This window comes from Micropterus salmoides, unplaced genomic scaffold (genome assembly GCF_014851395.1).
Source record: "Micropterus salmoides isolate LMB-PRFRI ecotype aquatic unplaced genomic scaffold, ASM1485139v1 Ms_hic_scaffold_6, whole genome shotgun sequence".
In the NCBI taxonomy this organism is placed as follows: domain Eukaryota; kingdom Metazoa; phylum Chordata; class Actinopteri; order Centrarchiformes; family Centrarchidae; genus Micropterus; species Micropterus salmoides.
The window spans coordinates 9,786,960-9,801,615 of record NW_024044348.1 but is presented as its reverse complement, the minus strand read 5'-3'; the positions used below and the strand labels follow the sequence as shown (position 1 = coordinate 9,801,615).

At 39.9% G+C, this 14,656-nt stretch overlaps 1 protein-coding gene across 15 annotated transcripts in view; it reads left to right on the top strand.

The window, feature by feature from the left end:
- The window catches only part of neo1a (neogenin 1a), a 156,573-nt gene that overhangs the window by 122,826 nt on the left and 19,091 nt on the right, over nucleotides 1-14,656 (top strand). For 14 of the 15 annotated variants that reach the window (XM_038700677.1, XM_038700682.1, XM_038700686.1 and 11 more), the window contains exons 8-15: nucleotides 1,210-1,444; nucleotides 3,204-3,358; nucleotides 5,451-5,599; nucleotides 7,341-7,479; nucleotides 8,005-8,054; nucleotides 10,752-10,896; nucleotides 13,583-13,693; nucleotides 13,862-14,056. In XM_038700677.1, the coding sequence (XP_038556605.1) occupies nucleotides 1,210-1,444; nucleotides 3,204-3,358; nucleotides 5,451-5,599; nucleotides 7,341-7,479; nucleotides 8,005-8,054; nucleotides 10,752-10,896; nucleotides 13,583-13,693; nucleotides 13,862-14,056 (1,179 nt within the window). The remainder of the gene's footprint in view (nucleotides 1-1,209; nucleotides 1,445-3,203; nucleotides 3,359-5,450; nucleotides 5,600-7,340; nucleotides 7,480-8,004; nucleotides 8,055-10,751; nucleotides 10,897-13,582; nucleotides 13,694-13,861; nucleotides 14,057-14,656) is intronic. The other variant, XM_038700685.1, reaches the window with a different exon arrangement.

Below are 14,656 nucleotides of genomic sequence, written 5' to 3'. Positions count from 1 at the left end.
ACAAACATTCAAACACTGTCACATAAATGTAAATCTAATGCTCCTTCAGAGGTTTGTGCAGATGCAGAAAGTGAGTTCTTGATAAACACATGGACCACAACAGTGTGTGCGAGTGTTTATGTACAGAAAAGCATTTGGACCATGTGATTCTTTTGGAAGAAAAAAAACAGCAAATCCTTCATATCACCTCAATCACAAAAGTCACTGAACTCTCGGAAATTGAAATGTAAACAGATATTGAAAGCCAAGTTAGTGGTTACTCCACATGCCATGACAGACCAATATGCCAGCAGCCGCTTTGCATTTTAAAACAATTTCTCTAGTAATAATACACCGTTGGCACACTACATTTGCTGTGTTCCTTCTCTGTATTTCATCTTTGCCCTCTAGTCAATCTCTCTGACCTGCAAACAAATGGAAATGTCAAACAGACATTCTTTCCGTATGATTTTGTTTTTGCCCACTTGCCAGGCAAATGGAAAGCAGATCTCACTGACCGCAAATTGCTCCTCCAAAAAAAAGACCAAATGAAATCACAAACATTTCTGTGGCTAGGCTGTGGAATGTGACAGCAAAAGTGTTTTAAAAAAAACATTATCTGGTTTGTTAGTTGAGGAATCTAGACTTCAGAATCCGAAATGGGTTAATCATCAGTTGTTTTACTGTGTCTGAAATAAAACAGTTTAATTCCCTGAAAACATAGATGTATTTCTTGTATGCATTTGAGAGGCTAGAAGGTGGCTTTGTCCCTGCCAAAACAAAGTCTACATCAGTTTTTCGATCGAATGCCGGCCAGTTTTTAGTTGATAAAAATGTCACAAAAAATGCAATCATTTTTAATCACAAATGATTGGCGGGAAGGCCGTCTATGAAAATGTATGACACTATGTTTTGTTCCCACTGCCCTTACATTAGAGAGCTGTGTGTACTGTAGATCTGCATGTGTAGTCCCCCTTGTATTGTGCTTTTATTTGTCAGCTTTGTGAATGTAGTAGAAGTGTTTTATTTCTGTGGTTCCTTGTCACGCCAAAAGTCTTTTTTTTGTTTTACGTTGTTGTTATTTTGTTTTTTCTTCTTTTTTTGTTTCCTTCCTTTCTTTCGTTTCACTGTCATTTCCATTCCCACGCTGCCGCTATCTCCTGCCCCTCCCTGCGTCCCTACACCCTTCCCGCCATCCCTCCTTCCTTCCTCCTCCTCCCCTACCCAAAGGCGTAGCCCTGCCCTCTTTCCCTCCCCCCTCACTGACTCCTAACACTACTGACCATGTAACGCCAGGCTCCGGAGGTGTAGGGAGTCCAGCAGGGCCCACCCCCTCTGCCCCCCGAGACGTCGTGGCTTCGCTGGTCTCCACCCGCTTCATCAAGCTGACCTGGCGCCCGCCAGCCGAACCAAATGGAGACGAGTTGACCTACTCCGTTTTCTACAGCCAGGAAGGCACTACCAGGTAGTACACACACTAATCCGTAGTACTGCCAGGAGGGTACTAATATGCACTGCTGGAGTCAGCAGGGTACTAATATACATACATTTCTGTGCATGAGTCTCAGACCACTCTGAAATATCTAATTAAAGCAGTTAAAGCACTTCATATGGTTATCATAGCAGTAAATGTTTATTAATTAAAACAAATGTCCTTACTTAAAGGATTACCTTTTGATATTTAAGTATAAACAAAAACAATCAGTTTGAACACTGTAATTTCATCTCTGTGCCAGCAATAGCCGGTTCAGGAAGCATTATGTTTTTTTGGGGAGTTGTACATCCCATTCTCTTGAACACGAAATCTCAGGAACACTTTTGAACACATAGGGAATTTCTAAAAATTTGGCACAAACGTCTGTTTGGACTGATTAGAATATAAGTGACCCCACGTTTTGGCCATAACTCTACTAAAGAATTCTTGACCATGCACAGTTGGTCGGACACTGAAAATATGACCCTTTTGACTCAAACTCCAAAGGTCATTGTGGCCTGAAAATGTATTTTTAAGTATAAGTTAAGAAAGAACTGGGCCATTCCAGTTGTCACACATGTTGACTAAGACAACACAATCTGTAAACAAGAACTAGCACAGTACAGGTTTTCCTCATGGATGTATAAAGAGTTTCACCTACAGCTGACAAAGAGACTATGCAACTTAAAATGCCAGGAGAAGCACCACACTGTGAGTAGCTATACTCTATAAGAATCCATATTTACATAGAAATCAAGTAAATGTGTACCTGTTCAGCCAATACGTCTATGATAATCCTTGATAAATCAATTCAACAATGTTTATTCACTGGAATAAAATATAGTATATGTATAATCAATAAAGTGATAACTTCCATTCACCCAAAAAATACAATTTATACCTAAATGTAATCAATTCCTTCCAAATGTTCACTACATACAGTATATTATGAGCCTCGACAGACACTGGTTGGCAGAGGCATACAACCGCAGGGCAGTGATTCTAGTTTCAAGTAGTCCTGTGATACATTTTAGCCAGCTTCTTGTGAAGAGGATTTACTGTGTATGACTAAGAAGGAAAATTAGGAAGGTGAGAGGATTTTCCGCAATTCCTCTTCAGTGTTTTGGCTACTTTTTATGTTTTCCCTGTGAAATAGCTTGGAGTAATTTTCAGAAGTGGACTTAAATAGAAGTGTTTTACTCTGTGCTAGAGCTTGAGATGCAAATCATACAATACTATGCATGGAGTGTAGAAATACTATTTTACACAAACCAGTTTGATTGTACACACAGGTTTGAATGCTAATATGCTCATCTTTAGTCAATTACTTAATGAGTTGACAGACAGAAAATGAATAACTTTATGTCGTTTATCAATCAAAAATTAACTGGTTCCAGCTTCTCAAAACTTTTGCTGCTTTTCTCTGTTTTATATCAGGGTTTGAGTTTTGGTCTGATGCTAGGAGAAATTAAGCAAGATGTCACCCTGAGCTCTGTGAACACTTTACAGACTAAATGATTTATCTGTTAAAGATTAATCAATAATGACAATAACGTGTCTATCATATGGTAGCAAATTTGCAAGATGATCCAGGCAAGATGAATATAATCAGTTAATCTTTCAGTTCATTACGTAGCCAACACTTTTTTATAGTACTCTAAACCCTTTAATGATGTCCTCACACACTTAATATGTAACACACTGTTTTTGTGTATCTCTGTGTGCGCGTTCGTGCGTGTGTCCACATCAGGGAGAGAGTAGTGAATACCAGCCGTCCAGGGGAGATGCAGGTCACCATCCAGAACCTCATGCCAGACACCAAATATCGCTTCAGGGTTGTGGCCCACAACAGCAACGGCCAGGGTGAGAGCTCTGCAGCTCTCAAAGTGGCCACCCAGGCTGAAGGTAAAGACAACACGCACACACGCACGCACACACACACAAATGTTAATTTATATGTGCTCAGTAAACAGGACACATAAACATAAAGGCAAACTCTAGCCAGTTGGAAACATGCTCACACTGGCACACTAAGGCAAACAGGATGTACTCAAAAGGAGCACACAAATGTGCAAATAAACATTCACACAAACAAATATTCACTCACACAGCATACGCTCACTTCAAACAGACATCCCCCCCTCTTCCCTCCCCACACACTCACACACACACACACAAACGCACATCGAGAAGGCTGTTTGGTGCTGTGCGTTAAGGCAGACCACCCAACAGCAGACCAGAGAAAGGCAGCGTTTCTTCTTATAAGCCACTTCTTGTTTACTCCCCAACATCTACTATAAGCCCTCTGTGTGTGTTGCTTTAAATCATGCCTACCTGAGCCTGAGTAAGGAATGTCTGAAATTAGTATTCCACATTTTTTTCTGAAACATTTCCCTTATTCAGTCAGTACAGAGATGCTGGACAGAAGCACATTAGGATGTTTTGAATGGAGAACACATAAGAATTATTGAGGGTAAAGGGATCTCTTCTTCTTCTTTTGTCGTTTTGTTTGGGTGTGTAAGTCTCCTAATTGGTGCTGCTACAAATCACTCCGTTTCACCTATATTTGAAAGTGCTGGGAAGGGGATTTCCTAGCACATTGTCAGGGTGGATGTCCCTCACCTCTAGACTCAGCTACAGCTCAGTCACTGTCACTATGTAGGTCAGCCGCCGTTTCTCTACCTGTGTCCTTTGTTGGAGGGCGGACGGATCAACACACACACACACTATACGTTAATGCCTGCCAGCAGGCACCTATCCACCCGTGGGGATAGCAGTGAGAGTGGGCTGTACCTGTGCAGTATGTCTCTGTCGTGTGTGTGCACTTTTAGTGAAAGAACATCTATGAATTGGAGCTTAAACTGTTGACCTCCGTCTGAGTGCCAGACATGAGCACACAACACTGCCTCATATCACCTCTCCTCAGAGACTGGCTTAATACACACACACACACACACACACACACACACACTCACACTCTCAACCCTTTACCTGTAACATCAGTGTACACTGACAAATGGGAGCCTCTCTCTTCTGTCAAGAACACCTGCAGCTAAAACTTACAAGGCATATACAGAAAAGACATATGTATAGCTGTCTCTGACAGCCAGCACTTTAATCTCAGTCATTGTTTTATTTTAAATCAAATGTGCCGCAGTACAGAGACAACAAGAAATGTCATTGTCCAGAGTGTGGTGAATACAGGGCAGTCACAAATTATTAGGGCAGTGGTACATATTTTGTCATGTCAGCTCTGTCTTCCAGCACACTGGGTATGAAAATAAATATTTACTTAGAGGTTAAAGTGCTGACTGTCAGCTTTAATTTAAGTGTGTTTATTTTTGCATCAGATGAACAGTGTAGAAATAGTAACTGTATTTCTCCTTAGTCCCCTATTCTCTGGGGAAAGTTATTGAACATGTCCACATAAAAATATATTCTTGTAAACTTGTCCAATTACTTTCTATCCCCCGAGAATAGGGTAATATGGATAAATATGTTTATCTGTTATGTTCTCCTTTGTTAAGTTTTAATTTAAGCTAAGCTAATTAAGCTAGGTGAAAATAAAAATGAATCAACCAGAAATTAAATAAACATATAAATTGAGTAAAATCTTGATAAACTTTCAGATTAATGTACATTTGAAAAAAGAATTGGTTTAAAGATGATATTAACTCAGCAAATGTTGTTGGAATGCAAGATGCTCATTGATGTTTTTGGTGAGGTTTTGTTTGTCATGGGAATAACAAGAAGATCAACGTGGCTGCCAGCCCAGTCTGTGGGGGACAGATTGGTCTCCACAGAGCTGCTGCAGCCACTGAGCCGTCTTGTGGTCTGAGCTCTTGCTAACACAGGGAAATGTGGCTTTGAAGTAGCCAAGAATGTGTTTTTGGCAGCAATAACTGAACATAGCTAAATAGAGCGCCTTTCTTCCAGATGTAAAGTGTGTCTGGTTTGATTTTCTAATTTCTGCTCCCTGTTTCATTTTCTTCACCAGTCCAAGTGCCAGGCCCTGCTCCTAACCTGCAGGCGGTGTCGAACACGCCATCATCTGTCTCTCTGAGCTGGGACAAACCCCTTACTGGCAACGGAGAGATCCTCACCTACAAGTTGTACTACACAGACAAAAGCGTTGGCAACGAACAGGTAGGACGTAGTCTTCACTCACTCTGTATTCATCTGTTTACAACGTCAGGAGCTCACCTAATGTAGACAATATGACGTCACTATGGAATCATGATATTTGACCTTTATGACCCAGCACAAAAAAATCTTTATCTTTGATTGCAGAAAACCTTTTAAAATAAGATACAAAGTGCTTCACACAGAGCAACTGATTCAAAAACAAAATTAAAAGCTTGACTTAAAAATACTATTATACTATACTATTTTAAGCTAAGCTTATGTATATTTAAAAAAATAATAGATAAGAAACGCCTCACCCATCACATGTGTAATATTTCCTGCATTACTATGTTATCTTGTGTGTTTTCCTTCATTTTATTGAAGACCTATTATTAAATTCACCTGAAATAAATTTAAAAGTTGGACAGAAACAGTCAGCTTATGTCATTGTCTCACTACTCACACTGTGCCTTGTAAGAAAAGAAGTACTGTTTGCAGCTGACGCTTGATTTTCAGTGTTCGTTAGATACTGCAAAAAGAATATGACTGCATAGTTTAATGTAAATTGTGATGAGCTAAGGAGTTTCTAATCGTTTGCCAAATGGCTCTTTGTACAGCTTTTTGGCCACACTCTTGATTATACATCCCACACAAAAACACATTGTGCAAAAAAGCAGATATGATTCACAGAGTTGTTCTCTGCAGGTCTAACTCTGTCACAAGAGTGGAATATAGCTGGTTAGATATTGAGGCCCTTGCAGTAGCAGTGTGCGAGCCAGTGAGGCATTAAAAAGCCTTTAATATGATAATGGATGAAACGTCAGCCAGCGCACTGAGTAATGATGCCTCAGCTCCCTGGAGAAGAGAGCCAGAGATGAGGTGAAAAAGGCGAGAGATGAAGAGAGGGATGGAAAAAAAGAAAGAAGAGGTAAAGGAAATGGACAGCACAAAGATGAAGTTAGAAAGACACAGTGCTGAAAGGACATGAAATATTAAAGGACAGGGGGAAACAGGGACAACATGTCATGGATCTGGTGATGAGGTCACAGGTGATCATCTGACCCGAGTCCAGAGGTTGTGATTGGACCGCTCTGGAGGTGAAATTAGATTTCCATGAAGCTTTTTACTCAAAATGTCACAAGCAAAGAGCTGAATGCAAATTGCTTGAAGTAATTGGACATGTGCCAGCATGCCCAATTTGTAAAGCAAAAAGTCGTAATCACAGAAAGCATAATTTGTGTCTCAGTGGATGAGGACATTTTTTCACAGAATTACAAACAGAAATGTTAGTGTGATGAAATGATGACAGCAGGCATCACATTTTGTAGCTTTGCCATATTTGAGAGATTGCTTGAGTTGTAAATCTTTACAGCATGTTTGAGCCAATATTAAACTTGAATGCTGAAATTTTATGCTAAACAGCAGTAGTATTTCTACATTGTTCATCATGTTGTTAGTTCTGAGACACTCAAATGAATGTATGTTTTGGCTTCTTTTTCTGGTTATCTTTTCAGTCTTTTTCGTAAAAGCCTTATATAATTTGTTCTATTCTAATCTTTACATATTGAATTGTCCGTGACCACATTCACTTATTTTCCAGTTCAGATGAAAAGAAAAACATATTTTGTTATAGATGAAGACGTTTAAATGTACAAGTTATATGGTTATATTAAATACGTTAATAGGTATTTGTACTCACACAACTCAATATTTCAAAGAAACTGACTGATTATGTTTCTCTTCTTCTCTCCTTCTCTTTCAGGACGTTGACATAGACAATCAGTCCTACACCATGACAGGGCTGAAGAAAAACACAGAGTACAGTTTCCGTGTGGTGGCCAACAACAAGCACGGTCCAGGTGTCTCCACCGAGGATATTGTTGTTCGCACCCTGTCTGATGGTCAGTTGGTCTGAAATCTTGAAACAGAGACAGTTGAGACAGTTTTTAGTTTCCAATTCATTTAACATCACTGTATGTGTGTGTGTGTGTAAAATGTTTGTGGATATGTATGTAAAATAGAGAAATCTACAGTAATCTACTAAATCTACTGTAAATATACATCCGTCAAAACAAAGTTTTCATTACAGCTGCATCTAACAATTAGTCAGTCAATTATTTTCTCTATGAATCGTTTGGTCTATAAAATGTCCATGGCAATGATATTAAATTGCTTGTTTTCTCAAATTCCAACACCTAAATTATTCAGTTTACTATCACATAAGGCAAAGAAAAGTAGCAAATACTCTGGAACTAGGGAATGTCTGGCATAATTGCTTGAATAATCACTTAAATTATAGCCAATTATATTTTAGATGATCAACTAATCGATTAGTCAGCTAATGGTTTCAGCTCTACAGTAGAATATATTTTTGAGTTTTGTTTTACTCTGAAGAAAATAAAAGACCTGTTTCTTTTGTTTCACAGTACCAAGTGCCCCTCCTCAAAACCTCACTCTGGAAGTCCAGAACTCAAAGGTAAGATGTGTTGCTTTGACTGAACTGTATCTGTAACTGGTCTAGATATTTCATTTTGTCTTAATGGGGACTTAAAAGGGACTTTTACGTTTGTTGCACAGTCTTTCATCAGATGCAACATACAAATGCACCTAAACTGCGTTGTAACTTGACCGTTTGGTACACAGAATAGGTAGTCGCTTCACCAAATCTACAAACACTCTTTCACTTACACACAGAAACACTTGAACAAATACATAGCCTGCAGACCAGAACACCACTGTTTCTCTGTGTGATTAGCTGCAGCAGAGGCCTGTAGCCCCAGCTGGTTAAGAGGGTGTGTGAACCCTCATCGATCCTCTCATCGGCAGGAGACTCGCCTGTCAGAAGGTTTTATCCTTTGTATCCCTCTCCATCTGTACCGTATGTGGAAAAGAAGCCTGCAGCTCAAATGGATAGGAAAAAGTAGTAGCCTGGGAGATATAGGCACACTATAAAATAATGCTTGGGGAGTTGAGATAACTGTCAAAGCATCTGAGGAAGGAGTGATTTGGTGATACACAGATCAAAAGAAGGGTAGACATGTGTTGTATCAGCAGTTTTAAAATTTCCATATTTCAATGTTTATGTAGATTCTGATTCACATTGAGACAAAAAAAGGGGTTTCAACCAAATTAGCTCAGTTAATAGATGTCTCGATATTGTTTGACCTCTAAATTTCCAAATCAGTGCTTATTGGGATACTATGTATAAAGCTAACCTGGTAACACCCATTTCAACTTGTTGGTTAGCATGTTTTTTAGGTGACAGGAAAAATAGAAAAAATTCACAATAGATTTAAGTGTTTAAAAGTGAGATTTCTTTTTTAATCTAGATTGAATTTCTCTTTTGATAACTGATCGAATTTCTCATAGCCCGGGCGTCAAATCCTGGTGTCTTGCACACTTTTTTAAGTTTCAGTGTTAAATCAGATTTATTACAGTTAAAAATACTATAGTTGATGCGTGACACTCTGGATTAGATAAGGCTGCTGAGGTGACTGCAGGCTTCACAACAGGCTCCTGATTAAAACAGGAAACGGGCCTTGGCTGCCTATCTCTTCAGCCATTTGATCTTCAAACAGAGAGCTCTAAGCCTGTTTATTGTATATTTCCACCCGAATGATGGATTAAATAAAAGATATTTCTCACTTCTGACATGTGAGACAGCAAGTGCAAACAGAAATCAACAAAGAGAAGGAGATACGTAAAACCTCGGGCTGCGTGCATTGACAACAAAAGCAGCAGCCACCGCTTTTAGCCCTTTGCTGGTCGATGCAGAGCCCAAGTGAGAGAAAACTGTCAAAGCAAACTAGAAAAAAAAAACTGGTAGACAATCCTATCACACACTCCCAGCTTGAGTGAGAACTGGCCACCCATGCCGAGGGATACTCAGCAGAGATTTGTGGAGAGAAAACACTCATGCTAATGTTAAGAGTAAAATGAAGAGGAGACACTCTGTGGAAATGACTGAAATTGTAGCAGAATAGTTTTTTGAATGGATAGTGTACATCCAGCTGTCCCTTCCCAATTAAACCCAGACAAACCAATTTCAAACTGTGAAACAAACATCTGGCATGCTTTATTCCTGAACACTGTTGAAGTTAGTCATCTAATTATTTCCTTTGTTGTTATTGTGTTTAATTCTGAATATAAACAGTCATTAAGTCAATAATTATGGTACAAGTATATTGATACAAAGCATTTATGCAATTAGCTATTTGATATGCCCAGCCAAATGGAACTGAAGAAAAATCTAATTAACATTCATTTCATATTCAGTTTCCTCTTTGGGCCTTGTCAAGCAGAGCCTCGCTTCTTTTACCTGCAAGGCAACCTGAAAATCACTTTTATGTGATCTTATTTTGCACCTTTATTTTCCTTTTGGCATCTGCCATCTCACCTTCCCTTGTGATATTCCAAAAGTCAATTAAACAGGTTTTCATGATTAGGGAGAAGAAGGGAGAAAAGCAACACGCATAACGAGTCGGGACCGATAGTGTAATAAGAAAAATGGAATAATTGAACACACTTAACACAAATTTAATTTGTGCAATTCCCTTGACTCGGCTGGGGAGGAGCGTGTGTGCCCCCAACATGTATTCAGGCTTCTGTGCATCAGTGTGACAGTGGGGTAGCGTTAATTAACTCTTCTCCCACGCTGGGCTACCCCCCACCTATCTCTTTAAACACACACACACACACACACACACACACGCACACAAAAACTCAGATGCATGAATCCCACAACAGGGCTGCGTGGGCCCGCCAGCAGAAAGTCCTGCATTCATCTTTCTGTCTCAGTGTGTCTGCAAGTTTAACCTGACCACACAAACACGTGCATGCCACGCTCATCAGGACACCTCCTTCTATTATTCATGTGTTTATTTCTTTCTAATGCGTCGATCTACACGGCATCACCCATGCTCAGAGGGGTGTTTGTTTTTGCTGGGCCCTCCAATTTTAAACACCACTGTCAGGAGGAAGTGAGAGGCAGGCGAGACTTGGCGAACAAAGAGGAAACCTGCAGAGTTACGGGAACACAAACGCCTATGCCAATGTGTGTGGGAAGGTGTGATGTTACCTGCTAAAGCACGAGGTCACCTTTACAGCTGCAGATGGTCCCGCATGTGGTAAACGCAGGTTTTTGTTTTATCTGCCCTAATTTTTCCCCCCTCAGAGCATCATGCTTCGGTGGCAGCCCCCACCCCTTAACGGGCAGAATGGGGAGATCACCGGCTACAAGATCCGATACCGGAAAGGATCCCGGAGGAGCGAAGCAGCCGAGACCACTGGAGGCACCCAGCTTTACAAGCTCATTGACGGTAATAGACACAGACTCAAGAGTTAATTCACCTATAATAGCCAATGTCAGAATAAACTCTTGATGTGTCATCAGTCTCAGATGTTTACTGTATTGTGTCACTAATTTTGTGCAAGAGGTGTATTAAGCTTTTTGGTTGACTCAATTTCCAGTTGTCTTCTGAGTCAGTTTCTCCCCAACGATCCCTGCAAGTGGGTGTGGTGCATTTATTACTGTATGTATAGGTGGCGAGGAATTATAGACCCAGTTCAGACCTAGCAAGTTACATCCAGTCTAGATCCTGAAGAGATAGACAGCAGTTAACTCTGTGCATTGAAATACATTTTAAATGCATTTCGAGCAGAGGTGGGAAGTTACATTTACTCTGTTACATACAGTAGTGTTACTTTTTTGAGTAAATTGTACTTGTCTTTTGTACTTGAGTAGTTTTGATGCATCATACTTTAACTCTTAACATGAGTAGTGTAGTAGTAGTAGTAGTAGTCTGTTACATTTAGATACATTCATTGTGCTACTTTTATTTTGTTGTGATTTTATGCATTCATGATCTGTTAAGAGGTAGGTGGTCAGTTTTTCCCAAGTAGTGCTTAGTTATCCACCTCCACATGACTCTGTTCAGAGCAGAATAATGGCTGAAGCTACATCATGGTAGTATGGATTTCAAACAGTGCTAGCAGCTAATATTTACAGATGAAAATTTACTTTTGTACTCTAATTAAAGTAGTCATTTTCAGTAAATACTTTTGTACTATAATTAAAGTAGTTATTTTGATGATGATGATCTTGAGTTAACACTTGAGGTCAAATTTGCCTTTGCTACGTATATTTGGTTTTATCTGTCTGTAAGCTTATGCTCCCTGTGATAGACTGTGGCCCTCACCCAGTATAGACTCCTGTAACCCTGCATCAGATCAGCTGGTAAAGATGGAACAGAAAATGCTTATAATCTATTCACCCTATAGCTACGGAAAATGGATATTCTCACTTTTACTGGATGGTTATGAAAAAAGACAAGTGACAGAGCAGTGAAATGGAGAGAAAGAGAGAGTGTTGACCAACTCTTATCTGATACTGATGGTTTGGAAGCATTTTCTTTTCTTTAAGCATACTGAAAAGTTCAATGGGCAATCCTAGTAGTGTGAGGACATACTGGTACTACACTAAAAACATGGACAAATCCATCTCTGACCTCCTCCAATTGTGTGCCACTATGTCCTCAATATGTCTTGGGTTTTGTTCACACCTGTATTTAGAGCTGTCCACTTGGATCACCGAGGGTGTGTTTTAATGCTAAGTGTGAACAGGGCCATCAAAAAAGTGATAGGACTATGACTGTTTTGTACCCTTGACTCAAAACACAGCTTGTCTACTGCTGCAGTATTATATTCAAATTGTAGGCAGTCTCCAACTCTTCTGTGATACTTTTTTTGTGCTTAGGGACTACAAAATCATGATCTTCCATGTGGATATTTTAGAGGGATTACTACATTAAAACTTTAATGCTATGATCATTTTATCTCTGCTGGATATATCTTCGATAATGTCAGCTATGTCTGACATGTTGCAATATTTCAAATCTTGATCGGGAGCCGGAAAATGGGTCTGGAGTTGCTGTTTGGAGACAGTCTGGCTGTAAATTTGTTTATTTAGTCAACGTCTGAATGTTAGGACTAACATGTCTTACTGTACCCTAGCGTTACCCACTCCTACCACCAAGATATGCACAATATCACCAGAGAGACACAGCAATGGTGATTAATATTAGATGTTGTCTCAGCAGCTTTCAAGTGGCCCAGCCTCATGCTGTGTGCTGCATCAAAGAGAATATACACTTAAAAGTAGATTTTTTAGAACTTTCTGGGGGGTGAAACAGAGGGGTGTTTGTTGGTTCAGAAGCGTTTATAAGAAGATGTTGTAGCCTTGGAGGCAGGGATAGTTAGGCAGTCTTCAGAAGCTACCCCCAAGGGTGGCCCAGAATAGTGGATACAGAGAAAAAAAGACTACAGGATTAGCATGTAGCGTGCAACTGGGACAATATGACAATGATGAAAAATTTTACAGCAAATTAAAACAGCTACACATCATTTGTCGGCAGGCGTTCCACTCTTTTCTGAATACCAAAGCCGGCACCCAGTCGTGAAACGGCTCTTTCTGAAGGTGACACAGCTTTAAAATATACAACAAATCCAGACAGTTTTTTTTCTGTTCTTTGTAGTCCCTTAGTGTTAGACTTTTTGTGCTAGCTGATATTACACACACTTAACATTACTTCTTAACAGCAAATACATTTTTACACACCAAAACTTATTAATCTAAGGCAAAAAATAAATCTCAATTACTTCCGTGATATTGACTGGAAAAGAAATGTTATTGCACCACAACCAAGAAACTTTGCCTTGATCTTTCCCAAGGCAGGCTTATAGATTTTCTCCTTAAATTGTGCAGAGACGTATCAGGCATCTGTTTAAGATATTTATGCTTTCAAAATATTTATTGTGTCTGCAACTCTAAACCCCAATTGACCGGCCAAGTGGAGAGTACCAGTAAATTATAAAATAAAATCAGGTTTTAGAAAAAGAGAGGACTTTTAATGAAATAGTTTTAATTGCTTCTTGAGATTCAATTCAGCCACAGTTCGGTCTAAAAACCCGGGCTTTAAATCTGACCTGTTTGTGTTGCCTGTCCAGCTCTGGAACGTGGGACAGAATACGCCTTCCGGGTGTCGGCCATGACGGTGAACGGCACGGGACCGGCCACCGAGTGGACTGTTGCAGAGACGTTTGAGAGCGACCTGGATGGTAATAGCACCTGCTTTACTGAGTTCATACAGACTAAACCAGAACCAGTCAGGTGGTTTTGAGTTTGTGTTTGTGGACTGCTAAGTGATTCGTCTTTTTCTCTAATGAGTAAACATTGTCTCACTGGAATTGAAGAACTCTGCTTAAGTACTGCATTTCCCTCACCAGAATCCCGTGTACCAGACCAGCCCAGCTCCCTCCACGTCCGGCCACTGGTCAACAGCATCGTGGTGAGCTGGACGCCGCCAGAGAACCAGGACATCGTGGTGCGCGGTTACACCATCGGCTATGGCATCGGTAGTCCCCATGCTCAGACCATCAAAGTGGACTACAAGCAACGCTACTACACTATTGAGAACCTGGGTAAGAACAAACCACTGTTCTTCATTTTATATTGGTACATGTGTTATCATTTTGTTATCTTCTGTTTGCAGTGCTTCTGGTTTTTATTTTTTTTTACAGAGATAATGATTTGATCACTCAGATATGTGTCACTCAAATTATTGCACTGAAAAAACCAGCTGATTTTGTCGCTATATCTGACACTGAAACTATTCTTTGAAAAAAATTAAAAAAATTGAGTCACCAATGACACGAAACAATAAGAAAGAATTCATCTGTACCTCACAGTGAGTATTTAGAGATTTAATGAGATTTTCTCCACCACACACACTTGAGCTGCTAATTACACAGACTAGCCTAATGGGGACACAATTAGAGGTCAGTAATGTTCGAATAAAACCAACTTGTTTTTTTATACTTGCTGTCATTAAAGTAGATGAAACATCAACATAGTCACAAGTTCTACCTTCTGCACAAGATCAGTCCAACCTTTTGAGAAAATTACAGTAATTTCACAAAAGCAGGACACAAAATACATTTCTGTCCTGTTGTATCTATTGCGGGCCGGGGTCGACCACCCTGGGGCCCTATGCCGCATGTCATCCCCTCTCTCTCTTCTGC